The sequence below is a fragment of the Peromyscus eremicus genome, chromosome 5 (assembly GCF_949786415.1).
Source record: "Peromyscus eremicus chromosome 5, PerEre_H2_v1, whole genome shotgun sequence".
Classification (NCBI taxonomy): Eukaryota; Metazoa; Chordata; class Mammalia; order Rodentia; family Cricetidae; genus Peromyscus; species Peromyscus eremicus.
In genome coordinates this window covers 14,647,388-14,675,365 of record NC_081420.1, presented here as the reverse complement: position 1 = coordinate 14,675,365, position 27,978 = coordinate 14,647,388, and the positions used below count along the sequence as shown (strand labels likewise).

The 27,978-nt window shown below is 50.0% G+C and overlaps 1 protein-coding gene across 3 annotated transcripts in view; it reads right to left on the bottom strand.

The window, feature by feature from the left end:
* The window catches only part of Wnk2 (WNK lysine deficient protein kinase 2), a 113,824-nt gene that overhangs the window by 16,633 nt on the left and 69,213 nt on the right, over nucleotides 1-27,978 (bottom strand). For all 3 annotated transcript variants that reach the window (XM_059262982.1, XM_059262983.1, XM_059262981.1), the window contains exons 11-23: nucleotides 27,174-27,725; nucleotides 23,571-23,867; nucleotides 23,089-23,138; nucleotides 22,058-22,226; nucleotides 21,874-21,990; nucleotides 17,408-17,578; nucleotides 17,252-17,297; nucleotides 16,544-16,663; nucleotides 6,457-7,253; nucleotides 5,937-6,012; nucleotides 3,895-3,983; nucleotides 3,122-3,804; nucleotides 387-601 (exon numbers count right to left, since the gene is read on the bottom strand). In XM_059262982.1, the coding sequence (XP_059118965.1) occupies nucleotides 387-601; nucleotides 3,122-3,804; nucleotides 3,895-3,983; nucleotides 5,937-6,012; nucleotides 6,457-7,253; nucleotides 16,544-16,663; nucleotides 17,252-17,297; nucleotides 17,408-17,578; nucleotides 21,874-21,990; nucleotides 22,058-22,226; nucleotides 23,089-23,138; nucleotides 23,571-23,867; nucleotides 27,174-27,725 (3,382 nt within the window). The remainder of the gene's footprint in view (nucleotides 1-386; nucleotides 602-3,121; nucleotides 3,805-3,894; nucleotides 3,984-5,936; nucleotides 6,013-6,456; nucleotides 7,254-16,543; nucleotides 16,664-17,251; nucleotides 17,298-17,407; nucleotides 17,579-21,873; nucleotides 21,991-22,057; nucleotides 22,227-23,088; nucleotides 23,139-23,570; nucleotides 23,868-27,173; nucleotides 27,726-27,978) is intronic.

Here is a 27,978-nt window from a genome sequence, read left to right as displayed (position 1 = left end):
AGGAAGCAGTTACTTCTATCCATCCCAGGCTGTATCCTGCATGGAGGAGCAGGGATGGAGTGCCCTGGGGCTTCCTAGGTGCAATGTGGCCCAGGAGTGGCTCCTTCCTTCCACATGGGGCTAAGGCCTAGCTCCAAGCAGCCCCTGTTCTCACACAGACCTTTCCGTCTGGCACTAGTGTGGAGACCTGAGGTTTCTCTGGGCTTGCAGAGACTCTCAGTTCTAGCAAAAGGAGATCCAGGAAAAAAAAAAAAAAAAACCCACACACTTTTGCAGGTTTGGAGATACTGCAGCAAGTCAGAGCTAGCCTCTCAGGCTAACTTGGGGTCCCCCCCAGTACCCTCCCTCCTCAGGCCAGGTACAGCCCTCCCCTAGAAGCAGCAGACCTGTGCTGGAGGCCACGACCTTGAGCTGTTGCACCAGGGGGTTCAGCAGCTTGCCAGCCTTCAATTTGCTCTTGCTGGTTTTTCTCCTGCGGCCCATGGGAGGTGCTGTGTGGAAGAACCCCACGTTGGGAGGGAGTGGCTTGCCCAAGCGGCGGTACAGGGCTTCAATCTCCTGCTTCTGTTGGCTCTGTAGCTCAGAGATTTCCTTCAGGTGCCTGGAGCAGAAGAGAGGAGGCAGGGCGGGTGGGCTTCCCCTGCGGGGAAAGGCTGGGCTGTGTGGGCACAAGGGATGCTACCTGTCTGCAGGCTTTCAACGGCACTATCTAAGCAAGGTGAGAACAAGGTGAAGGGCATAGTTTTCAGACATCCGGAATCATGACTACTAAATTGTCTCAATAGCCAAGGAAGCAAACATCATTCCTCACCTATACTTCTGCTTGTAATTGAAACTCTAGGATTCAGAGCAGATAGAGTAAATTAGTAGATGCCTGGAACCAAAACTACCTTTCTCTCTCTCTCTCTCTCTCTCTCTCTCTCTCTCTCTCTCTCTCTCTCTCCCTCCCTCTCCTTCTTTGTCTCCTGTACCCAAGGCTGGCCTCAAATTTGCTATGTAACCAAAGACAAGCTTGGACTCCTGATTCTCCTGCCTCTACCTCCCAAGTGCTTGGATTATAGGTGTGTGGCACCATGCACAGCTGGCCTTCCTCTGTTATTAGGGCTAGGTACGTTATTTCTTCCATGCAAGGCAACTGCGGAGCAGATAGAGAAGGGACGGCACCACGTGAGACCTGTGGTTGGCGTATAGTTCCCCTGGGGCTACCATGGAGGGAGGGCTACAGTGCTGGTTATGATGCCGGTGAAGGCGGGTAGACGGCTGGTGTGGGCAGTCTCTAGGACAGCTCGAGGGAAGGATGCAGTGGCCCCCGCTGGGCCCTATGGTCTCACTTGCCACCTCCCTACTAGTCTTCTGCAGTGGTAGGAGCTGAACTTCACTGCTCTTAGCAGGCCTGGTACCACCCCAACACGGGGCCCAGACTATTTCTTCCATCTCTTGTGTTGGGGAAACAGTTGAAAATGAGAAGTTCTAACCTCTCTCCTGTATCTTCAGTGATGCCCAATCTTGTGTTTTAAGACAGGGCTTTTCTATGTACTCCTGGCTGGCCTGGGGCTCAATATGCAGCCTAGGCTAGCCTTGAACTTGCTGCAATCCTCCTAGCACCGCCTCCAGAGTACTGGAATTGTAGGAGAGGTGCTAAACCTAGCTCTCTAATTTTTTAAAAAAGACTTTAGCTCAAAAACAAACAAAAACAACAACAATAACAAAAAAAAAAAAACCACGCACAAATAAAAATAAAATATCAAAGACCTAGTCAGTAAAATGCCTGCCATGCAAGCATGGGGACATGTGTTTGGGTGGCTAGCACACCTGTAATCCCAGCACTGGGGAGGCAGAGGCAGGAGGATTCCCATGGCTTGGTGGCCAGGCAGTCCAAACAAATTTGTGAACCCCAGGTTCAGTGAAATGCTAAGGTGGTAAGTGATCGAGACACCTGATTTTGGCCTCTCTGAGCTCTTCCTTTGCATACACAAAGAAAGGTGTGTGTGAAAACCTGCACACTGACACATACTAGTGCGCGCGCACACACAACATTACCACACAAACCAATCAATAAACACCAAGTGGAAGTGATTTTCTCCCTGCAAACGCACAGAGAGACAGCTGTATTTCCAGAGGCATGCTGGCTGCCTGTGGGGCTGCTTGTGTTGGTGGACATGACCCCTTCTTCAGGATCTGAGCACAGGTCTGTTCTGAGGCCTCAGGTGGTGTCCATTCCTCCACTTTCTCACCTCAACAGAAGTTCCACCGTGGTCACTTGGGACTACCTGGCCAAGAGCCCCAAGACTGGCAGTCTTCATGCCCTGCCCTCCACACAATCTTGCAGAAACTTTGCAGTCTCACTGTCTCCTCCTCTCAGGGTACCTGTAGTTCCTGAGCTCATTCAGACAGTTGCAACAAACCTCTGCTCCTCAGCCACTGGTGGGGTCTCATGGGCCACACCACAGGAGCTCCCCCATTAAACTCCACCCTCCGGCCCCAAAGGACAGCTTATGGCGCTAGTGACCCCTGAGCACAGAGGGGCAGAATGAGTACTCTCTGGGTGAGAGGCAAGCAGAGAGAAACACTGTCAGAGTCATTCTGAGACAGCGAGAGACAGGCAGATCAATAGTGAGGCAAGGAGGGGAGGAAGGAAAGGCTGAAGAAGGTATAGATTTCCTGACCCCTAGCATGTCCTCCCAGAGGTGACAGAGGAAGGAAGGGTGATATGCCACCCAGAGGAGCCAGAAATCATGCAAGTGGCAGAGAGTGGTTGGTCCAGTGCAAAGAGATCCTAGATGGGGCCTCTTTCTTCAGTTTGGAGGGTAGAAGTAAAAAGGTCTCTTCACTGTCCCATTGCTCCGATTAACACCCACCAGCGGACACTTCATGGCCAGAACCTAAACTCCATCCAACGTTATTCACCAGGCCCAGCTAGGCCCCAACCATGTCGGCCTGTGGCCGCCAACCCCTCCAGATGCTGGTTGGGTGAGCTCCACTCTGGCCAGACGAGCCTTGCCCCCGATAACGGTGAGCCTCATCATTACATACTGGTCAAGTGAGCCGCGCCCCTCACGCTATCCAGGTCAGCGCCCCCCACACACACCTGACCAGGTGAGCCATGCCCCCCACAACGTACTTTTCCCGCAGACTTCGCAGTTCCTTCCTTATGTCTGCATCCTCGAACTCTGAGTCATTGTCGCTGCTGATGTAGGATGACTGGGAGTGGAAGGAGGTGATGCTGATGGTGGGGACCTTCACACCTGCCCTGCTGGGTGTCTCAGGGCCCAGCGAGCCCGCCCTTGAAGACCTGTGCAGGAAGGCAGTGGCCTTCTTCACAAAGTCACTTGCCACACCACCACTACCCGGCAGAGAGGACTGCTTCTGCACCTGAGGCCTCCTCCTCGGGCACTCATCCCCAGAGTCACTGGAGGCAGGCTCCTCAACGCCAACCTCGATGGAGGAGGCTGTCTGTACCCGCCGCACAACCAGCTTCACATCAGGGCTGGAGGGGATCTCATCCAGGTAGACATCAGGTGGGGCAGAGTACCGCAGGCTATGAGGCGACGCCAGAGTCCACTCGTCTTGTGTGCTGACCACAGAGAAGCGGCCCACGGTTTTGGCTGGAGAACTGCCGTCCTGCTGCCCTGGCCGCTTATGAGGGGACCCGGAGACCCGAGCGCCACGCATCTGGGCTGGGCTAGCCTCTGTGAAGGTCCCCGGGCAACTCTGCACGGGTGCAACCAAGGCTTCTCTGGGAACACTACTGTTCTGATCTTTGGGATCCATGTGTGTAGTAGGGATGGAAGAAACAGGGGCATCCTGAGGGAAGGATGAAGCGAAGCGTCTATGAGAACCAGCTGTGGTTAGAAACCCCTGCCCCCTCTGGCTAGTGTGTTAAGTCACCTTTACCTGGGGGACACTGGGTGCTGGGGGGGAGTCTGAGGCCACCTGCCCTGTGTCACTGTCACAGCCCAGGGTGTTGCTGGAAGACGACTCTGCTGTAGGAACATGACAGCATTACTGAGGCTGGAGAGAGAGGACAGTAAAGGAAGACTCACAGCCCAGAGGCCCACGAGGTGGGAGTGGCTGAGGGGCAGGGAGGGGTGACATTCCAGGGGCTCTGGAGACTGAGAAGGCACTGTGGTGCCCTATCTCGGGGACATCACACCCTGGAAGACATCCACAATCCTGGGGAAGAGAAGGGGTGCTGGAAGGAACAGTCTTGCTTTGGGCACTCTGTACTTCGGTGGCTGAAACCGTTTCCAGATCTCAGAGGACACAGTAAACAGATCCCAGGCCTACGTCTGTGGGCCTAGGGAATGCCTACTACCCATGTGTACACACACACACACCTACTACCCATGTGTACACACACACACACACACACACCCCTACTACCCATGTGTACACACACACACACCTACTACCCATGTGTGTACACACACACACACACACACACCTACTACCCATGTGTACACACACACACACCTACTACCCATGTGTACACACACACACACACACACACACACCTACTACCCATGTGTACACACACACACACACACACACACACACACACACTCCTCTGGTGCTCTGTTTTCAGAGTGGGATAGCACAATGTTTCTGGCAAGCTTCTTTGGGTTGCTATGAAGAGCCATGGAGAAAAGCCCAGGGAGAAGTGAACAGAGATCCTTTCACAGTAAGGTCATAGGCAGGATGGGGCCAGAGTTAGGCCATATGCTATGGGGGTGGGGGTGGGGTGCGAAGATGCTAATCAAGCCTCCAGGGAGACTGGGGAGCCACCACACAGCAAGATAGAACACAAATGGACACATGGACTCACACAAGTGTGCTTTGTATCCTCTATATAGGAACCTCACCTTCCTGGGGAGACCTGATTCCAGTCTCTATTACATGTCCCCAACTTATAAGCAACACTTAACCCCTTCCTCACTTTGCGTACTCCAGTGACAGGGGCTCACCAACAGCTACATTCCTTCTATTTCTGTGCCTGTTACAAAGTTTACCTGTTTGGACCTGGATCATGAGTCAGCCTTCTCGAACAACCCTCTACTGCCTACCATGGCTTCTGAACTCTGAGAAGCGTGTGGATTTGTGATTGCGGGTAACACCCCTTTTAGGACACAGAAGCTCCATTACCTCTTCTACAGGATCTGGGATGCTGACCTCAGCTCGAGGCTGGCACTGGGTTAAGGGTAATAGAAGCTGCCTCGGACCTCTTGAAGCACTGACCCAGGAACCAACTCAGCGGCCGCATGGGTCCACCAGGTGGAGCTGGACTGCCCCCTGACTGCAGCTTAGACCAGAGAGCCACCTGCTACTGAGAGTAACCCTTACCTTGCCAACCCTTAAGAAGTCCAGCTGAGGAAGCCTGGCACCTTAGAAGGTAGACCAGACCCCTAGGGTGAAGACTCAAATGTTTGATAACAATCCAAGAACCACATGATCTCAGCAACTCAGAAGGCTGAGGCAGGGATCAATGCAAGTTCAAGGCTAGCCTGGGCTACACAGCTATCTCAAAAGAAAAAAGGGCTGGTAAGATAGTTCAGAGGGTTAAGACACTTGCCACCAAGCTGATGACTTAAGTTTAATCCCCAAGATCCTCACGAAGGAAAGAGGGAACCAGTTGCTGCAAGTTAACCTCTGACCTCTGCATAGACCACAGGAACCCATGAACCTAAGCAAGAGTCCTCCTGAAGTGCACAGCTGCTAGGGGCAACCGAGGAAAGCAGTGGGGTCTGAGACACTCTCTACCCCATTCCCTTACTCTAGCCTTCACGTTCCCAGACAGGCCTCTTTGGATTGTGAGAGCAGTTCTGTCTGTGGGCTGCTTCATCTCCGAAAGCATGAGTGTGCAAAGGCTCTGGGCTCCAGGAGTACTGTGGCACCTGCAGAGTTTAGCCTGCTCTACTACCTTGACCTTGAGGTGTTACCTGTCATTGGAGAAGACACACCCTGTTCCCGCTGGGCCAGGGCCCATCCTGCAGGGGCCGTTTCTGACTTTTCCAACTGGAAGAAGAAAAAAAATGGAAAAATTGACTTATCAATATCTTTTCTTTTTTTTTTCCCCCAGAGACGGGGGTTTCTCTGTGTAGTTTGGTGCCTGTCCTGGATCTCACTCTGTAGACCAGGCTGGCCTTGAACTCACAGAGATCTGCCTGGCCTGGCTCTGCCTCCCGAGTGCTGGGATTAAAGGCATGCACCAACACCGCCTGGTTGGCTTATCAACATCTTAGTAACTAAACCCTAAACCGCTTATCTGAGACCCTGCTATGGGTGGAACTGTCCCTGGCCTGCCCTGCTTCCTCCACATGAACAAATTGAGCTGAGTCGTCTGGCACCACACACCACAGGTGCGCCACCAAGAGCCAACCAGGACCTGCATAGCTAGGATGCCTGCCCACCTCCAGCCATAGCCAGTGAAGGTGTATTGGCGTGAGTCAAGCTACTCACTGAGGGCTGGGCCTGCTGGGTGAGGCTTGGGGTCCTGTCACTCAAAGCTGAGGGCAGGTCTCCTCGCAGGGGCTCCAAGGTGAAGTCTCTATCGCTTGCCTCCATGGGTGTCCCAGCCGAGGCTGAGGAGGTGGGCACGTGCTCCTGATACAGCAGAGTCCGAAGTTTCTCATCCAGGCTCTTGATGGTGTTGTCCACGAAGCCTACCCTAGGGGGTGGCCCTTCCCCATCTGATTCCAAGGCTGAGGGTGGTGGTGGGGGAGCAGTAGGCCCCAGGGGGGGACTGGGGAGCTGGGGAGTCGCCAGGCTGATAGTTCCCACTGTGTTGGGCAGCGGGGGTGGTGGCTGACCCGGTACAGGCTGTGTGGCCCCAAGTGGGGGACTGGGCTCCCCTATAGTGCTGACCTCCCTGGTTGAGATGGGCTCCCCCAGACCTGTGGAGCAGCGAGAGGCTTCTGGAGCTGGGGTGCAAGGTCCTTGGCCAGTGCTGAGGGGCTGGGTAGCACACTGGGTATGGTGAGTCTCGACCAGTGGCTGGTGGGTCTCAGGGATACTGGCTGGTCCTTGATGGGTCCCTGGACCCCCTGCCGGCACGGCAGTCCCTGATGCTGACTCTGGCACGGTGCTGGTGGCTGGTGCTGCCGGGATCACGGTAGTCACAGGAGGGGAAGACGGGGCCAAGGGGGCCGATGCTCCACCAGGAGGGTTGCTGGAGCCTGCCTGGCTCAGAAGCTGCTGAGCAGCTGGGAAACTAGGTTTGTCCTTCAAGGACAGCTGGTCTGGATAGGGCGCTGGGTCTAGAAGAAAAAAGGGAATGATTGGCATTACTTACCCTGACCCTCTTCAACCAGTCCTTCCCTGGCCGCACTGACTACCTGGCTGGGGCTCCCACGAACTCATCTTTATTCCTCCAAGAGGCCAAGTTCCAGTCTGCCACTCAGTCCCGTGCTGAGCACTGCCATGAGCTCTCACCTATGGCTCTCTGCTCCTGTAGAGTAGGCTATGGTGCTCTATACCATCCCTTTGCTACCATCTGGCTGTAGATCTTGTCAGGCATGGCCTTCTCTCTTCCACCTATCTGTCCACACTGTTCGCCCATGCTGGACAAAACTTGAACATGAATTTACAAAGTGCTGAGTGAAGCAGTGAGTCATATTTACATCCTTGCCCCAGAGCAAGGAGGAACCCAGAACCTTCCAATCCATCAGATGCCCAATGTTTGGTACATTCAGAGCATAGAATCGGCAAAGAATCCTGGGAGTGAAGGAGGTGCGGAAATGCTGTGGAACAATCTTTGTACACTGTAAATATGTATTGCTCTCATTGTTAATAAAAAGCTGCCTGGCCAATAAGCAGGCAGCATTTTCAGGACAGAGAGAATGCTAGGAAGAAGGAGGGCAGGGTCTGGGAGGTCTCTAGGAGATGCAGGAGGAGCAAGACATGCTGGAGAACAGGTAAAGCCACGAGCCATATGGCAGTACATAGATTAATAGAAATGGGTTAATTTAAGTTGTAAGAGCTACTTAGTAATAAGCCTGAGCTATGGGCTGAGCATTTATAATTAATATTAGGTCTCTGTGCATTTATTTTGGAGCCAGTGGTCCTGACAAAAACTCTGCCTACAGGGGATCATATGAAGACAAAGTCCAACAGTGTCCTGCTAGAGCACCCAATGCCCTAAAGACAGTCACAGGGACTGTGATGGGAATCGAAGGGAGGGCACAGGGTTGGTATGTCTCAAACCCATATGAGTTTGGAGCTTGCCATTTCTCGCTTTCTAAACAGAAGCCCTGTGCTCTTTTACAGACAGGGACACAATGTGCAAGACTAAGGCTGAGGAGCTGGCTCCATGGGTAAAGTGCCGGCCATGCAAGCATAAAGACCTGAGTTTAGACCCCCAGCATCTACCCAGAAGCCAAGCATGGTGGCATATGCCTATAATCCCAGCACTGGGGGTGTGTGTTGGGTGACAGGTAGATTTCTGGAGCTCACTGGACAACCAGCCTAGCCAAACTGGGAAGTTCCAGGTTCTATGAGAGACCTTTTCTCAAAAAATAAGATGGATGCCTTAAAAAAGAAAAAAAGCAACCTAGGAAGACTCCGAGCATCAACCTCCAGCCTCTACACATGGACACATGTAGACTCCCACATGGACACATGCAAATTCCATACCTACACAGAGTCTCTTATACACACACACACACACACACACACACACACCGAAAACCATAAAAAAGCAGTAGGAGTAGGCTGGTTACCAGCATCCAAAGTGCTTCTCCTGTGCCCAGACCCATGCAGATCCTCCATCCCTGCCCCACCACAGGTCAATAACTGACAAGTTCTCCCTCCTGTTGTCTTGATGGCACTGGCGTGTCTTCTAAAGAGCATACGTGTGTCCGAGGTTTGGAATGTTCTTCTATCCATGGATGGTGGTACAGAGGTGCCCTAGGTGCACACCCAGAGATACTGCTGGCCATAGAGAACCTCTGGCTTCAATAGAGGCTGGTAAGCCACCTCCAAGGTAGGGGATGGTGTCCCTCCTATGGCAATTTGTGAATGCTCATGAGCCTTCCTTCTCTCTTCCCTGGGAGAGTGGTAAAGGCCTTACTTCTGATTATGGTAACACTTAACATGAAACAAACCCTTTTAAAGGCTCCAACACACAGCGCGGTACTAGCTTGCAAAACTGAATGAAACCTCAGACCTGCTGCACAGCCACGGTTTGTCCTGTCAATCTCCACTCTGCTCTGATTCTGACTATACAGACACCTCCCACAAGTGGAGTTGCATGGTACTTGCGCTTCTGTGAATGGCTTATTTCATTCAACATAACACCCCCAGGCACATTCATGCTGCTGCCACTGGCAGGATTTCCTTTTTAATGTCTCAACGGCAGTCTACTAGGTATACACATTTCTCTTTATCCAATCATCTGCTGACATTCCATTTGTTTCCACGTCTTTGACCACTGCAAATGATGTTGCATGAACATGGAAGACCAGACATTTCCTCCAGAATTTGCTTTCAATTCACTTGAAACACACCCAGATATGGGGCTGCTACATCATGGAACAGTTCTGCTTTTGACTTCTTGAGGAACCTGTATGCTTGTTGTTGGGGATTTTTATTCTTTTTGGCTCTTTTTTGGGAGCCCACCACCCAGTTCCCAAATAAATTCACACACGGAGGCTTATTCTTAATTATGAGTGCCCAGCCTTATCTTGACTTAGTTTCTAGTCAGCTTTCCTTATCTTAAACTATCCAATTTATCTTTTGCCTCTGGGCTTTTCCTGTTCTCTTAACTTCTGTAAATCTTATTCTTACTTCCTGGCTTGCACTGTAGCTGGGTGGCTGGCCCCTGGAGTCATCCTCCTTCTCTGGCTCCTTGATCTTAGATCTCCAATTCCCTCTTCCCAGGGTTCTCTTTCTATTTATTCTCTCTGCCTGTCAGCCCCACCTATCCTTTCTCCTGCCTTGCTATTGGCCATTCCACTCTTTATTAGATCATCAAGGTGTTTTAGACAGGCACAGTAACACAGCTTCACAAAGATAAACAAATGCAATATAAACAAAAGTAATACACCTTAAAATATTCTACTACACATGCTGCTTCCTATAATATCTGTACCAATTTATATTCTCACCAGTTGTACAGATGGCTTCCCATTTCTCCACATCCTTGCCAAAACTTTGTCTTTATGTTTTGTTTTTATATTTGTATGCAAGCACACACACACATGCCATGGCCCGAGCATGGAAGTCAGAGAAAACTTAGAGAAGTCAGTTTTCTCCTTCCAGGTCCAGGATCTAACTGGGGTCACTGGGCTTAATGTCAAGCACGTTACCCACTGAGTCATCACACTTGTCTTGTCTTTTGTTAACAACATCCTTTGTGTAGGTTTCCCCCACCCCAAGACAGGGTTTCTCTGTGTAGTTTTGGTGCCTGTTCTGGATCTTGCTCAGTAGACCAGGCTGGCCTCGAACTCAGAGATCCACCTGGCTCTGCCTCCCAAGTGCTGGGATTAAAGGCATGCACCACCACCGCCCGGTCCTTTGTGTAGTTTTGAACTGTATTTTCATGTGACTAATGTGACTGCCTTCTCAACACGAGCCATGCGGCATCTCCTATGACATATCTGCCCATCAACTGAGCTGCTCTGGTTTGCCTTTTCCTCTGTAAGAGCTCCTCATATCTGCTGGGTGGGAATCATTGCTGGTTGTATGCGCTGCTGGTATCTTCTCTCTGGTTTGTGTGTTTCCTCATTAAGAGTAAAAGGTTTTAATTTTGACAATATCTGATCTCTCTCTCTTTCTTCTTCCTCCTCCTCTTTCTTCTTCTTTTGAGATGGGGTCTCAGGCTGGCCTTGAACTCATTATGTAGCTGAGGATGACCTTGAACTTCTCATTCCCTTGTTTCTGCAGGCTGAAGATTACAGGAAGCATCCCTACACCTGCCTGGTGCATGTAGTCCTGGAGGTTGAACCCAGGGCTGTTTGCATGCTAGGCAAGCACTGAGCTAAGAAATCCTGGAGAAATAGAGATTTCCTCTGCTTTTTTCTAAAAATTACACAATTTTGCACTTTATAGATTTTTAGAATTTTAAATTAAATAAGAAACTTGCAAGTAAAAATATTGAACATAAAAATTAAGTATTTTATATTTGATTTATTAATAATTTTTGTGTGTGTATGATGTAAGGTTCACTTTTTAGTCTATGAATGAGCCATTAATCAACATCCTCATTGAAAAGACTACCCAGGCTGAAAGCAGGAATCATTTCTCAAGTTTGTAAAAGAAATGAGGCTGACACTGGCCTGCTCAGTGACATGGGGTTATTATTCCCTTTTGCATTTCTTGAAGAGATTTTACAGAACTGTTGTTAGATCTTGTTAGTGTGTGTGGGCGTTTGCCTGGGCTTGAGAATCCTTTGAGGGAAATTTGACCTATTGATTCTCTCTTTCTAACAGATCTGGGGTGGTATATCTTTTCCATAGGAGGTGAGTTTTAGCAGTTTGTGGATTGTGCAGAATTAACTAGTCCTTTTCATTTAAGCTATTTGGTCTACATCTGTAGGCTTGCTCATTATCTCCAACAGCGCCCTTTATCCTTTATGTTTCTTTCAGTCCTGAGATTGATATTTTATGTCTTTTTATGTCAGTTTTACTAGAGGTTTAAAACTTTACTGATTCCCCCCCCGCCCCAAAGAACCAGTTTCTGGCTTCATTGGTTTTATCTGTTTTACCTATTTGTTCATTTTAAATGTCATTGACTTCTGCTCTTTATTATCCTGGTTTCGCTGTCTTTGGATTTATTCTGTGTTCACTGCCCTCATTTTTCAAGGTAGAAGGTTGTGTTATTAACTTTTTAGTGCTATAATATTTCCTTATAACTTTAGCCACATCTCACAAAATTTAATTCTATATTCTTGCGTTCATTCAAAAATGTCCTGACTCTCCTAGGACTTTTTTTTTTTTCTCACTGTGGATACCATGACCTGTCACTCAACTCTTAGTTATATTCTATCAGAGATTGTAATCAGTACAATGTCCACTTTTTTCATGTTAGGTTTCTTTTTGTAACTCAGGGTAATTGCTGTACATGTCTGAGAAAGAGTGCATTCTGTCCATGCAGAAGGATCTACAAACATCAAGTAGGTCAAGCTGGCTAACATGGCTGGTTGTTCTCTTCCTGAGAGAGGTGTGGAGGCCTCGACACAGTTGCAGATCGTCTGCTTCTGCTTTTAGTTCTGGTGGATTTTTCCCTGTAAGATTTTATTATTTTGATTATTTTTTTGAAGTAGGGTTGCTGGCTTCAAACTGGTGGTCTCCTGCCTCAGACTCCCAGAGCTAGGACTGCAGCAGGCTTGTGCCACCACACCAGACTTAGTTCTGTTAGGTTTGAAGTTCTGTTACTAGATGCACTCATGTTTAGGGCTCTCAATGTGCTTTTGGAAAGCGGTCCTTTAGTGAATGTGCAACATGACCTTTTGTTTTTGTTGTTGTTTTGTTTTGTTTTTCGAGACAGGGTTTCTCTGTGTAGTTTTGGTGCCTGTTCTGGATCTCGCTCTGTAGACCAGGCTGGCCTCGAACTCACAGGGATCCGCCTGCCTCTGCCTCCCAAGTGCTGGGATTAAAGACATGTGCCACCACCACCCAGCTTACACACTTTCTTTAAAAAAAAAAAAAAGTTTATGTATATGAGAGTTTGTCCACATGTAACATAGATGTGAACCTCGACATGCCGCCTGGTGCCTGTGAAGGCCAAACAAGGGTGTTGGGTCTCCTGGAAGTGAAGTTACAGGCAGTCGTGAGCCACTGCGTGGTGTTGGGGACTCAGCCTAGGTCCTCTGCAAGAGCAGCAAGTGCTCTTCACCACTCCTAACCACCTCTCCAGCCCTCACCCATCTGTTTACCTAATATACTACTTAAGTTTCTCATAGACACATCTATCTATCTCTTTTTTTTTTTTTTTTTTAAACATTTTTTTTTTTTTAAAGATTTATTTATTTATTATGTCTACAATGTTCTGCCTGCATGTATCCCTGCATGCCTGAAGAAGGCACCAGATCTCTTAGATGGTTGTGAGCCACCATGTGGTTGCTGGGAATTGAACTCAGGACCTCTGGAAGAGCAGCCAGTGCTCTTAACCTCTGAGCCATCTCTCCAGCCCAAGTTGTGGGTTTCTTACCCCATTTTCATCATCTGTGTCATTTCATCAAGACATGGTGTTTTACCTGCGTAAAGTCTATCATTCTGTTGTTTCCTAAGGATTTCCTTCCCCTCTGTTTTTTGTTTGTTTGTTTGTTTGTTTGTTTGTTTATTTTTCGAGACAGGGTTTCTCTGTGTAGCTTTGCGCCTTTTCCTGGAACTCACTTGGTAGTCCAGGCTGGCCTCGAACTCACAGAGATCCACCTGGCTCTGCCTCCCGAGTGCTGGGATTAAAGGTGTGCGCCACCACCGCCCGGCTTCCCCTCTGTTTTTTAAGATTACTTTTTTAAATCTTCATTTTCTCTTTCCTCTCTTTCTTTTAGGCTATTTGATTTTATCTATTAGGATTCTGAGTATATCTTTTTGAACAATTCTTTTAATGGTCATGCTAGGAATTCCAAAGCACACCGTTCTGCAATCTTCTTAGGCTTGGTTGGACCACACACTCCACTCAGAGCCCTTCAGCTGGAATGCGGGAGCCTTACAAACACAAGCTCACTTCACCTGCCTTCCTGCAACTGTGTCTGTCACACACACACACACACACACACACAGTTGTTCTTCCTTGTTCTTCCTTTGTCCTGATAGTACTACTTGGGAGAATGGTCTGAGACACACACACACACACACACACACACACACACACACACACACACACACACACACACAGAGTTTTTCTTCCTTTGTCCTGATAGTACTACTTGGGATTGTCTCCCTTCTGTCTGAAGATCCTAAATCTTGCAAAGTAGGTACACTGGCGGCAAATTCTCTTAGCCATCTTACTTGAGAATAGCAACAGTGTATCTCTGTTTCTAAGCAGCATTTTCTCCAAAGACAGAGCTTGGTCATCAGTCTTTCCATTCACCACCTTTCAACTGCTGTCGGGGTGCTTCTGGACATCATGGCTTCTGCTGAGAAACCTGCAGCCATGTGGATATCTCCTTCCTTTAGGCGATACATCATTCTGCTGGCTGCCTTCCCCTTTTCCCTTTTAGTTTCCAGTAGACCAACGCCGTGTTCAGACACGGTGTTCTCCAGTCTTGCCTGCTTGGAGTTTGCTTAGCTTCCTGAGGACCCAGGTTCCGCCCCTGGCCTTCAGCATTAATTTCTCTACATCTTTTTTCTGTACGTTTTCCTCTCCTGAATGCTGGCATGTCAGAGGCTTCGGCAGGTCCTGGAAACTCTGCTACTTTACCCTACTTTTCTTCCCTGTGTTCCAGTCAGATAATTTGGATATTTTAATTTTTAGCACTAAAATTTGCATGCATTTGTTTCTTCTCTGTATCTGTTTTTCATTGACACCTTCTCCTTAAGATTTATTTCAAGAATGTTTGTGATTGTCCAGACACATTTATAACGGCTGCTTTGAGCTTCTGGATCATCCAGTATCTGTGTCACCTTGTTACTGGTTAGGTTGGCTTTTTCCATGAAGCTGACATTTCCTAGGTTTCTACTCGCCAAGTAATTTTGGTTCTATTCTCAATATCTTGAATAACATATGAAACCTTAAAGTTTTTTGGCTGCTATGGTGAATGCTGGTATTTTTTGCTTTAGCAGATGGCCAACATGACCAGGAGTAGTAACCTGCAAATGGCAGACTGCTTTCCATGGGCCACAGTTACAAGTTGGTTCAGTTTTCAACACTTATGCAGGACTAATCTATTTGAAACTGGTACAGTTACTTAGAGGCCAGTCAGGAAACTAGGTGGGGTTTATCCCTTAGCTTAGTTCCCAGTTTTATATGCTAACTGGGGTGCCACCTGCACACATACACATACCAGCTGAGGGTGCATCGAAGAGTTCAGCCTAGTGAGACTACATTCCAAGTTTCCCCCATTTTGTGCCTTTGTGATATTCTTGGTTCCCTTGGACCTCCTGCTCTGAACCACTGGTCAGAAACCAGCCAACGTTATGACTGTGCCAAGAGGTCCAGGCAGCAGAGAACATAAGAAAATCAGCAGGCTCAGGTGTGTGCTCCTGTAGCTCTAGAGCTCTCGAGGTTCAGCTGGCTGCAGGCCCCCACAACTTGCTGCTGCCCCATGGAGTTCCCTGGGCACCAGAGTTCCTCTCTGCAGGCCCTGCCTCTTCCAGCAGGCCTTGCCCTCACTGAGACACAGCTGCGGCAGGGCCACACAGAGTGCCTGTACTTTAGACCTCTTCTCTCTACAGTGTGACAGTTGCAGCCTTACTCAGACACTCCTGTAGGATGGGAGATGCTCTCAGTGGCAAATGGGCCAAGACTGGTCTTGTATCTGGCTTTTGTTCCCTACTAACTAGGGTCTGATACATTTCCACTGTCTTCAGATTTCCAGTGCCTTTAAAGTGCAACTTTCTTTCTTTCTTTCTCTCTTTCTTTCTTTCTCTTCCTTTGTTTCTTTCTTTCTTTCTCTTGCTTTGTTTCTTTCTTTCTTTCTTTCTTTTTTTTTTTTTTTTTTGGTTTTTCGAGACAAGGTTTCTCTGTGTAGTTTTGGTCCCTGTCCTGGATCTCGCTCTGTAGATCTGGCTGGCCTCGAACTAACAGAGATCCACCTGCCTCTGCCTCCTGAGTGCTGGAATTAAAGGCGTGCAGCACCACTGCCTGGCTAAAGTGTAATTTTCATAATTCATCAAGTTTTTTGGTCCTCCTCTGTGGATAGTTAATTCAAATGAACACATCTGTCACCCACTTCTCCATTCAAGACCCCCACCATATACAAACTTGCTATAAATAGTTTCCAGGATCACTCAGCATGTAGATAAGGGTGAGGATTTAACTCTGTAGTTAGCCCCACATCTCTATTTATTAATGACATACCGCACTGTGGCACTCCACAGTCCTTCTACCCCATGACACACGGAAATTTATCCGCCTCGTGACAGTTCATCCTTCTAAGTATCATAAAAATCAAGACTTAACCAACAGTGCTGAAGGGTAAGTTTACAGACATCTGTGGGGATAGGTGCAAGCAGCCTCAGGAGCAGAAGAATAGCACCATTATCCACGTGACAACTGAGAATTAGGTCGTCTCAGAATCCCACCTCCCCATGCAAAGCAGGGTTCAGAGAGCCTGTCTACCGTGGGTGTACTGCAAGGTGACAAAGACAGGCAGGAGGATCACTAGGTAGTACTGAGTAGGAAGGGCCGGAGCCCATCAGCACACAATCACCTGAGTGGTGAAGATAATACGACCAGCTCAAGCCCATGCTGTCTGGTGGCCGATCCAGGAGAAAACAGGGAGAAAGGGTAACGTGGCCCCGTCAGCTGCCCTTTGGAGGGACAGTATGGAGTGCCAGCAGCCCCTTGCATGATGCCGGTTACCCAACACATCCTAGGACAGGCCTGCATGGACGGGAGCTCCTAGGTTGCCACAGAAGGGGGTCTGGGCTCTGTGTACTCCTACCTTGGCTGGCTTCTGGCTGTAAGGAGCTTAGAGGAAGTGGGGGTGATGACTCAGAAGCGTCTGTTGCTGGGTGTTCAGCCACCGGACAGATGATAAACCACCTCTTCCCCGTGTGCAAGACTGAGAAACAGAGCATAAAGAGGTGCTGAGAGGGAGCCAGTACCTCTCGGCCACGGACCCTTCTACTGCATCAGACCCCATGACAAGCTCTAGGAAGTGCATTCCACCTCTGGAGGCTCCTCCAGAAGGAGTGGGCAGGGGATTCAGTCTCACTTATAATCCTGAACAGCTTCACTCCATGACTCAGGTGGCCCTCCAGGCCCCTTGATAAGGAGGCCTTAGGGAAGGGCTTCCATCTGCTCCTCTCGACCAGAAGGGCATAGGGTGGGAACTCAGCTCAGGGAGCCTCACTGGCAGCTGCAGACTCTCAGAAGAGCCTGATTCAGTTCTTGGGGTGCCTGTAGCACCAGCCTTGAAGGAAGTGATGGCAGCTAGTAGTTAGTGGCTGCTGGAACAGGGTAGCCATTACCAGCTGAGAGCGCCTCATTATCACTCCCACAACCCTTCCGGTGCAGTGGCCAAAGTCTTTGCCGCTATGCTCAACAGGGACCTTCAGTCTAATGCCTGCTTTAGAGCACAGAGGGCACGGGGGAAGGTTCTTCCCTAAGGCTGGCTACTCTGCAGGTACAGCTGCCGGGACAGGCTTACCATTCTGCTGATAGACAGGGGCGTTGGCTTGGGACTGTCCGTTCTCCTGCGTGAGGGAAATGGATTGCAGGTCAGCAGCCATGCTCACTGAGAGCTTACTCCTGAGCCTCCTGCCTGCTGCCTCTACCAGCACGCCCTGGGGACCTGGGCTCTCACCTCCCCCGTGGCCAGACCACAGGTACCCGGGTGTGGAGGGCTGGTCCCTGTGTCAGAGCCATGGTCAGCATCTGTGTCCTCACTGAGCATGTCTTCCGCCTTGTCCATGACATCCTTCATCTGTTCGATGAATGTCTCTCGCTCGGCGGGCAGGATGAAGTCATGCTCTACCTGCAAAGGGACAGGGGACTGCTGGTGACAACCTTCCATAGACCATGACTGCATGGGGCTCTATCAGGGATATACATAGCTCTATCCTGCCCTAGGTCCCAAGGAAAGGCATGACAAAGGCTGTGTCCCCTGGTCAGAGCTGAACAGCCAAGGGAGAAAGTTGACGGCCCCAGAGACACAGGAATGCAGTTGAGGCTGAAAATGCTACCCCACACAACCAGATAGTCCCATGTGGCACTGCTTTCCTAGAGCAAGAGCCGGTCATGGAACCCCAGGCTAGCCCAACAATCTCCAAGAAAGATAGGTACACTAGTCCTGGTTCCAGTGGAGAGGGCCTAATTGGGACACAGCACTAGACAAGGAGCCACACCTATTTTCCCAATAATAATAATAATAATAATAATAATAATAATAATAATAATAATAAATTATTTAAGACAGGGTCTCACTGAGTAGCCTTGGCTGTCCTGGAACTCACAACATACACCAGGCTAGCCTCTAACTCACATAGATACCCTGCCTCTGTCTCCCAAGTGCTGAGATTAAAGGCATGCACCATTGTGACTGGTTCCCCAGAAATCTTTCCGACTGACCTTCTTCACAAGTCATCTTCACAGAGCTCTTGCCCTATGGCCACACGACTCTTCTAAATGCTAAGTCCAGACAACTCTTTCCAAGTTGGCCAAGCTGGGCTCAGCTGAACTGACACTCTGGGTAGATGTCTGGTCCTAGCCTTGCTGCTGTCCCACTAAGAACAGCACCACCATTGGATCTTGGCAGCCAAGCATAGGGCTGTGCAGCATCCACTCATGTCAGAAAGTGTCCTCCTGGCAGGCCAGGACTGAGGCCAGGAACCCACGAGATTCTATCTATATTGCCTCCATTGGCTGGCTCCTCATGGTCAAGGAGCTCTTGTGGGATGACTGTCTTCCACCCTTCACCCAGCAGTGGGGACAAAAGCAGCCCAGGCCTGGGGTGTGGGGGAGACTGGAAGGCACCATAGCCTGGATATCAGGTCCTCTGGGCTGGGCTCACCAGAATACAGCCACTGTCCTTAATGTTCCTGTGGGTGGCCTTGGCCCACTGTGTCTTGGCTACCTCAGGCAGATTCAGCATGATTTGCCCCTCCCTGTACAAAGAGCTCCAGAAGAGAAGTCAGCTTCCTCTTTCCCAGGGGTCTCCAGTATCTCTGCCCTTTCTAACCACAGCATTTCTTCCCATCCATACAAATGTGTAGCTTCACACATGCCTAGACCATCCGCCCTCTGTGGGTGGCCCTGTAGCTCCTAAAACGAGATAGCTGAAGGGCAGGATTCTCCCAGCCACCTAGGCAACACCCCTGGAGCACGTCCACTCTCCCAGGCGAGGCTGAGGCTGCCTGAGGGCAGAGTGCAGAGGAGTCAGAGCACCGAGGTGTGTGACACGGGCAGAGGCATGCAAGAACATATGGAGTGTTCTAAGTCTGTGCAAAACGAAACAAAAGCTCCTACAGCTTCCTGATAGGTATATGTTTCTTCTTTTTCAAAAGAAATTAAAGAGATCAAAAATAAATTTAAAAATAAAACAGAGAAAAAAACTAAAATTTCAGGGTTCAAGTATAAGTTTAAATCAAAGCCAAGCTAATTCAAACATCTGGTTTCCTCTTTACAATAGTCTACCAGGGTAATGAGCCCACGACCCAAGCAATGGAGCATCCCTCAAGCAGTAAGATGGTCCCAGATGGGGCAATGCTTGTCTGAAAAACCTGTGAAGATTAATATTACTGAATCAAAGGACTTGGAATCGCCTAGGAGACAAACCTCTGGGCACGTGTATGACCGAGTTCCTACCTTAGGCTTATTGAGGTGGATGATTCATCATAAATGTGGGGGGCACGTTCGTGGACGAGAGTCCCAGACTGCATGTAAAGGAAAAAGGTGGCCGGGTACCAGCATTCCTCTCTCTCTGCTTCCTGACTGTGGTGCAGTGTGAGCAGCTCCTGTTGCCATGGCCTTCAACAGCATGCCATGAGCTAAACACGTCTTCCTTGCTGTTATCAGGCATCTGTCACAGCAGTGAGACACGTACCTAACACAGCACCCTATTCACCATCTACACCTGTGCTTCCCTGGAGACAAGTACCTAACACAGCACCCTACCCACCATCTACACCTGTGCTTCCCTGGAGACAAGTACCTAACACAGCACCCTACCCACCATCTACACCTGTGCTTCCCTGGAGACAAGTACCTAACACAGCACCCTATCCACCATCTACACCTGTGTTTCCCTGGAGACAAGTACCTAACACAGCACCCTATCCACCATCTACACCTGTGTTTCCCTGGAGACAAGTACCTAACACAGCACCCTATCCACCATCTACACCTGTGCTTCCCTGGAGACAAGTACCTAACACAGCACCCTATCCACTATCTACACCTGTGCTTCCCTGGAGCCTCCTGGTGCCTCCCACCCCGACACAGGAACAGGGAACAAGGCAGAGCACCATCAGGAAGCAGGGACTGCATATGGACTGTCTGTGCACTTACATCCTGCTTAGTTGGGGAAAAGCTTCCAAATAACTTGGCTTTAAAAGTGTGATTCAATCCTCTCCAGAGTTCACAAGAAAAAACACAATAGAATGAGAGGAGGGAGGGTCAGGGCATCCGGGGACCTAAGACTAAAAAGATGCAAGTTTGCAAAGCTCAACAAGATAACAACTGACTGAGAAACTGTGCAGGGGCCTTTCATGTGTGGTGCTGGAGAAGATGAACACACACATACATGCACTCGTGTGTGCACACGCACGCGCACACACACACAGAGCACAAGCTACTGAAAACAAGTGGACAGGAACGTGTGGACACAGAATTCCTAATCACTGTTCTGTGAGAGCAAGAAGGGGAACTGCAGAAACAGGGTAAGTGGGCAGCATGGCAGACAGAGGCTGGGGGACAGCTTCATGGGCATTTTTTGCATTATTATTGTGCTTCTATAGCTCAGTCTAGAAACGTTTTTGCCCTGCAAGTACAAAGACTTGAATTTGATACCCAGGACTCACACAGAAAAAGAAAAAAAAAAATCATATGTGGTGGCATCCTTGTAATCCCACTCTTGAGGAGGTGCCTAAGGAATGGCACCTAAAGTTGTCTTACAGTCTACGTACCCACCGTGCACACATGCATAAATAACACAAAGTACATATGTTGTGGAATGCTTTCCTCCAAGCATAACAATCATATAACATAACATCTTAACAAGAGCAGCCGTGACTACCCACATACAACTCTCAATCAGACAGGGCCAGTTTACATCCCACGTGTTTGGAAGGCAAAAGTCCTATTGTCCTCAGTCAATGGCTCTGCTATGCTAGTAGGCCTGAAGGCAAGGGATGGTCTGAGCTTCATTTGCACAAGAAACAAAGCTATGCATCTGCAGCCTACTTTCTCCTAGGCTCTGCTGGGCAGTTAGTTACCTAGAGGATTAGTCTGAAAAGCTTACATTGTTTGCCAATATGGTCTAGCAGTATATGGGCCTACAAGAATTTCATAGCAGAAGATAGCTGAAATATTAAAAGCTAAATAACACCAAATATTCCATGAGAGATGGCTTCCTCTAGAAAAATACCTTGAAATTTCTAGGTATAGCTTTAATAGACAGTGGAATCTCTATAATATATTCTTGCAGCCTGTAAGACGGGTGAGTCCATCCTGCCAGTCAATGTCTTCTGCACTTTCATAGACAGTTTGAGATCCAAGTTCTCCACTTCTAGTAGGGCTAAGTGCTGGCGACAGAGCAGTATTTTCTGGTAACATAGGCAAGGAATCTAAAGAAGTCTGCGGTTAAAAAGGGGCTCCTGGTGGGCTCTCTCCGGCAGGGAGGGTTGGCTGCAGGTGGAGGTGCTAGCCAAGGTACAGGGGCCAGGGAAGGAGTACAGGGCTTGGGTCTGTACTTTCAGAAGCCAGGGAGGCTGACAGACAACTCTAGGTAGGTACCACAGGACCTTAAACGCTGGGACGCAGTTTCCATTTGCTTATCCAGGTCACCTGGCAAATTCCTCCTATTCTTCTAAAGGACAGGAAGAGGTATGGCTAACATCCCTGAATTGTCCTCACACAGGAGCCTGGGGAAGAGCTCACAGAAACCACCTGCAGGAAGCTGATATTCTACCTGGATACCCACAGCTCTGGGGACAGCTGTTAGGCTCTGGGCCTAACCCATAGGCCCCCAAACACCTCCACTGAACTTACGTTAACTCCTACAAGAGTCTAAGGACCTCAAGGAGGTGGCCTCATCCCCAGACCCAGCCTTACCATGTATGTGGCAATCTCATCAGGAGCATCCCCATCAAGGTCAAACTTGAAGGTCACCATCTTATGGTTATGCGTTTCCAGCTGACACTCCACCATCTTGTCCCCCGTGTTACACACCTGCAGGAAGTCATGATCAGATTGCAGAGGTCTTTATACCCATGTGCCCCAAACCACAGCCACTCACATTCAGAATAGTGAGCCGAGGCCGGCTGGCCCTCTCCTGCCGGGAGCGCGCACGAGTGGACCTACGGTGGTGTTTCCGGGCAGCCCTACCCTCCAGCCTGCCCCCTCCAAAGGTGCCTTCACAGCTATCACTCAGGTCTCTTCCAGAGGTAACATCGGAACCTCCAAAGCTGAGGGAAAAACCGAGAATGTTAACAGCATACCTGGATCAGCAGAAAATCCACTCTAATCAGTCCAGCCTTGGGGCTTTAAAACTTTAAGTGGCTAAAGTTGTGACCTACAGAGATAGCACCCAGCTTGCAAGGGGATCCCGAGAGCTCTCTTCCTCCAGTACCCATCCTGAACCACCCATGGGCCCAAGGGAAGTGCCAGCTTCCCAGTGGTGGGCTGTATGATCATGGTTCTCTAGGCCTTTTGCCTCTGCAATGGGTCTGCATGCCTCATTTTCCCCATCTGAGCAAACAAGACATCAGAAACTCTAAGCTGCTGTGAGGACTGTGGAGTCTGCTGAACTTCCTGCATACACAACATCCAGTCTTCTGGGATGATGGGATCCACAGCTACCTCCTATACCCACCTCAATAAGAACGACACTACCATCCCAGAGCACAGGAGGAGAAACCTGAACACCTGGGTCTAGGCATACATGAGGCCACTGAGACTCTGCCTAATGCTTTCCCCTTCTGGAATGTCCTCAGCACAAGGATTAGCGTCAGGACCCACAGCTCAGCAGGGACCAGCAACAACCAGAACTCAGCCTGGACTGACAAGGACTAGTGCCAGAATCCAATGCCCAGCAGGGGCTGGCAACAACCAAGATTCATCCTGGATTAACAAAGACCAGAAAGATGGGCCCTGAGCCACTATTGGGTCTGATCTGGAAAAGGGGGGCAACGCCTGTTAAAAGTCCTGGTAGCGCCCTGGCAAACTGGGGCAGGATCTGAGTGAAAGCGCCAAGCAGTGCTGGGCTGGGCCAAGCTGGCTCCCAAGCCTGCGCCCCCCACCCATCCTGAGGGCAAAGCAGAGCAGTACCTCTCACAGCTCTGTGGGGGGCCAGGGGGCTTGTCTTGCGAGGCCTGCTCCTAAAATAAAAACCAGAGTAAAAGAACAGGGTTACATTGTGCTGACCTACCTCCCCTAGGTGAAGCCAGACACAGCATGCAGCTGCCTCCCCACCTCATCTGAGGCTCTCTCCACACAGGGCCCAGTGTGTGGCAGGATGATCTTGAAAGGCTTAGAGGCAAGCAGATTCCTGAAACCCAGGGTTGTTTCTTTCCACAAATTGCTAACCTACTTTGATCATTCCTCTAAAAGGACGCACAGGGTTTGTGAGTGCCCTGTACATACTCTCTGAGGAAAACCCATTTCTGAAACTCATGCTCTCCCTCCTGATGTGGGCCAGTGGAGACTGAGAGGCAGAGCGGCTTGGAGTAGCTGTCCCAGAGTACACTGTGCCTCCTTCACCCCCAGAGCCGAGCCCCCAGCTGGCTTGAGCAGGGAACAAGGGCACACACCTCTTGAGCCACTTCCACCGTGAGCTGGACAGCAGGGCAGGGACCAGCGACTGCAGGCCCAGTGGGCAGAGGTGGGTTTGTTGGCGGGAGTAGCGTAGAGGTCTGGGTGGGCACGCTCTGAGAGGCTGCAGCCACTGTGGGGGCCAGGGAGCTGGGGAGCTTGGGCAGGAGCTCGGGGGCAGTAGGCAGCAGAGCATCTGGCAGAGGAGGGGAAAGCACAGCAGGCGGCAGGGACACAGCAGAGACCGGAGCAGCAGCGACATCCGCAGTGTACGGAGGAGGGTGGCCCAGCAGGACCTGGGGGCACAAGGGACGAGAATGCAGGCTGGGGACCAGGGAGCAGTGGTGGAGGCTGTGCCCAGATACGTCAGTGAGCACACAGGTGTGGGAGGATAAGGAATGTCTCTCTCTGTGATCCACATGTTCCCCAAAGGTAATCCTTGACTTAGAGCACAACTGGAATGCAGACATGAGCCTCCTGACACCTCCGTGTGGGAATACACAGACCTAGACTCCTAGGAACTTCAGAAGAAGCCCAGAAGAGTCGTCAGAATGTAACACACACTTAGTATCTAGGCTGGGTTCTGGCTATCTCTTCGGGACATCAACCTCCGGCTTCCCTGGCCTTCTATGTAGTTCAGAGCCTGGGGTAGCTGTTTCCAGTCACAGGTGCACCCTGTGAGTGCTCAACACCTGCCAGCTCTCACAAGGTGATGTGGAATTCTGGCTGACTTTCCCCTGTGGGTGTTTCTCTTCAATAGTTCTTTGGGGGTAAAAGGTAAAATAAAGAGAAAACAGGGTCCATAGATTTCAGTGTGAGAACACACCATCCATGGCACCAGGTGGGCTAAGAGGCTGGAAATTCCGTCATCTTTTCTCTTAGAACACTTTGCTCCTGTACACATACCTTCTGCTGGAAGGGATGCCTGTGGGGCAGCCAGTCGAGCTCATCAATAACCTTCTAGAAGCTTAATGTAATTAAAAATTCTTTTTAGAAGAGGGTCAGTGTCCTGGTTAATTTTCTGCACTCTGACACATTAGAGAGGAGGTAGGCTCAGTTGAGAAAATGCCTTCATAAATTCAGGATGTAGGCAAACCTGTAGGGCATTTTCTTAATGAGTGATTGGTGGGGAAGGGCTCAGCCATTGTGAGTGGGGCCATCCCTGGGCTGGTGGTCCTGGGTTCTATAAGAAAGCAGGCTGAGCAAGCCAGTAAGCAGCATCCCTTCCATGGTCTCTGCATCAGCTCCTGCCTCCAGGTTCCTGCCCTGTTTGGGTTCCTGTCCTGACTTCTTTCTATGATGAACAGTGATGCAGAAGTGTAAGCCTGTAAACCCTTTCCTCCCCAAGTTGCTTTTGGTCATAGTGTCTTATCACAGCAATAGTAACCTAACTAAGACAGTCAGCAAGATGGCTGAGTGGGGAAAGGCCTTGGCACCAAACTTGATGACCTGAGTTTGATTCCTAGAACTCATGGTAGAAAGAAAAAAATCAACTTCTGCAAGTTGTCCTTGTGGCACACATGAGCAGCACCCCCTATAACATAAACAAATGCAATTTAAAAGTAAAAAACCAGGCCTGGAGAGGTGGTTCAGTAGTTGAGCACATACTGCTCTTGCCAAAGACCCAAGTATGGTTCCCAGCATCCAAGTTGGGCAGCTCACAATAGCCTGTAACTCTAGCTCTATAGGGATCCAATGCCTCTGGCTTCTGTGGCAACTCCACTCATATATATGAACACACCTAAACACAGACATACACATAATTAAAAACAAAAATAAATTTTTTTAAATTAAGAATAAAATAAACTTTTAGAAGCTCTACCAGCCAGCCAGTTGAAGAACCCACCTGTCTGTAGCAACCCCAGAACCCAGAAAGGCCAGCAGCAGAAAACAAGGCCCAGAACACACAGATGGTGCTAGACCCTGCTCTCCTGCTGCTTAGTAACCTTTGACACCTTCTCATTCTAGCCGTTCACTCAATGAGAACACAAGACTGATGTGGTTCCTCCCACTGGCTTTTTAGACAAATGCTTTCCGCTGGCCAATAAATACTACTCCCACCCATCTCCAAACACAAATGCCTCCAGAAATGAGATAGTGAGAAATCATATGGAAGGAGCTGGGTACACACTGAGTGAGCAGCACAAAACTGAGCCATGTGGCACCTGGCACCACAGTGCTTCCCCTGGACCCTTCACTCTTCACACAGCACCTGGCACCAGAGTGCTTCCCCTGGACCCTTCACTCTTCACGGCAAAGCCAGGAGGTGCTGGTCCACATGAGAGGAACCCAAGGTTCAAATGGCAGGGGACATGCCTCAGCTTCAGAGCTGTTAGGGCTCAGAGCTGGGGTGAGGTCAAGGTTGGAGAACCCCCCAGGTGAAAGTGTCAGATAGGGAGATGCTGAAGTGTGTGTGTTGGGGGCAGGGGCTGCCAGGTGGAGAGAGTATCTTCATCAGGTCCCCAGTGGAAGACATCCAAGTAAAGAAGGCCTCTGATGAGGGGACTCTCAAGTGGGAAGCATCAGGTCTGTTCTTCCTTCCCCTCATTTGGGTTTAAACAGAATAGACAGGAACTCCCAACATGAATGTCCTGTGCAGGCTCCTGCCACAAGGCACGTATCCCTACACACCACAGCATCCCTCCATTGTCAACTTGGCCCACTGTATGCACCATCACCTGACACCAGAGCGGTTACCTGTCCCACAAGAATCCTCTTCCACCCGGCAGCCCAGCAGACCCCCTTGCTACTCTCTGCTTTGTCTCTCTGCTCAAATAGGAATGCTCATTTTGCCTTGCTTTGTCCTCTGGATTAGCCTGGGCTACATGCAAGTCCTGGTATCCACAGAGGAGCCACTTCAGGCCAACAGGACTGCCAGCACTGGCGTGAGGGTAGGGGAGTCCTCCACCACAAAGCAGAGGCAGGGAAGGAGCGTGGAACCCCTCAGCCATCCTGATGCTCCAGCTCCCGAGAAGGCAGCAGGTGCCCCGCACTGGCTCAGGCCTCTGTCTCCAATGTTCTCTTCACAAGAAAAGTCAACCAGGGGCTGGAGAGATGGCTTAGAGGTTAAGAGCACTTGCTGCTCTTGGAGAGGACCTGGGTTTGATTCCCTAGCACCTACATGGTGATCACAACCATCAATAACTCCAGTTCCAGGGAGTCTGACACCCTCTTCTGACCTCTGCCAACACCAGAAGCACACTTCAACATCAAGGATAGACATTTCCTCAAAATAAAGGGTTAGAAAAAGATTTCAAGCAAATGGACCTAGGAAGTAAGCTGGTGTAGCCAATTTCATAACTAACAAAATAGACTTCAAACCAAAACTAATCAAAAGAGATAGGAAGGGACACAGACGGTACAAAATACACACATAGAGGCAAAACATTCATACACATAAAAATTAAATCAATCTAAATAGTTTAAAAAAAGAAGAAAGGTTAACCACAGGAAAGAACTGCCCCCTGACAGTGCTATGCCCCCTTGAGTCCAGGTACTAACAGGAGCCATGGCCCTGTGAAGGGAATGGTTCTAGTCTCTTGAGCCTGGCCCCGAGGGTCTCCAGGCAGTGAGAGGTGGATCCACTCCCACAGGTGGATTACCTGGGTCCCTGAGGCAGCAGGTGGAGCAGCCTGCTCAGGTAGATGGACGACACTGGGCTGGACAGGCTGAGGAGGCACAGGTGAGGCCAGCTGTGGAGGGGTGGCCCGTAAGCTCTGCACCGTGTGGTGGGGTGAGGGCGGGATGTCTCCAGGTGCCATCTGTGGGAAGGCTGCTGGGTACACAGGCTGAGCTGGGATCTGGGCTGGGATCTGGGCAGGGATTTGGGCCACTGCTGGATGGATGGACAGTGCAGCCACACCCTGCGGGGCCACGGCCAGCAGGGGGATAGCAGCTGGTGCATTTGGCACGATGGTCTGGCAGGGCACAGCCAGGGGTGCTCCAGGGGGATGAGGCAGCTTGACAGCCTGCAGAGGCAGGGCCGGTGATGTGGGCAGGGGCGTTGTGAGGCTTGGCAAGATCACAGCAGGTGGGAAATACTGAGGCGGTGGCACAGGGGCCACGTTTGCAGCTGGCAGATCAGTGAGGGTCTGAGGGAGGCCGTCGAGCCCTGCCAAGGGAGTGATGGGGGGAACCACAGGCATTTGAGGCATCTGAAAAAGGTATAGTGGCATGTTAGTCAGGCTGTATCCAGGACCTGCAACATCAGCAGCAAGTGGCTTAGTCTCCCAAACAGCTGCTGCTGCTGAGATGATTCCAAGCAAGTCACTGGAAAGCATTATAAACATGTTCAAGCAGGGGACCTGCCTGCTGGATTCTCCCTGGGCACCAGCATGGAGGGACCTGTGTGTCCCAATCTCCAAGGGGCTGGCTGGTGGCTCTGAGGGAGTCAGGAGTGCTCAGGTA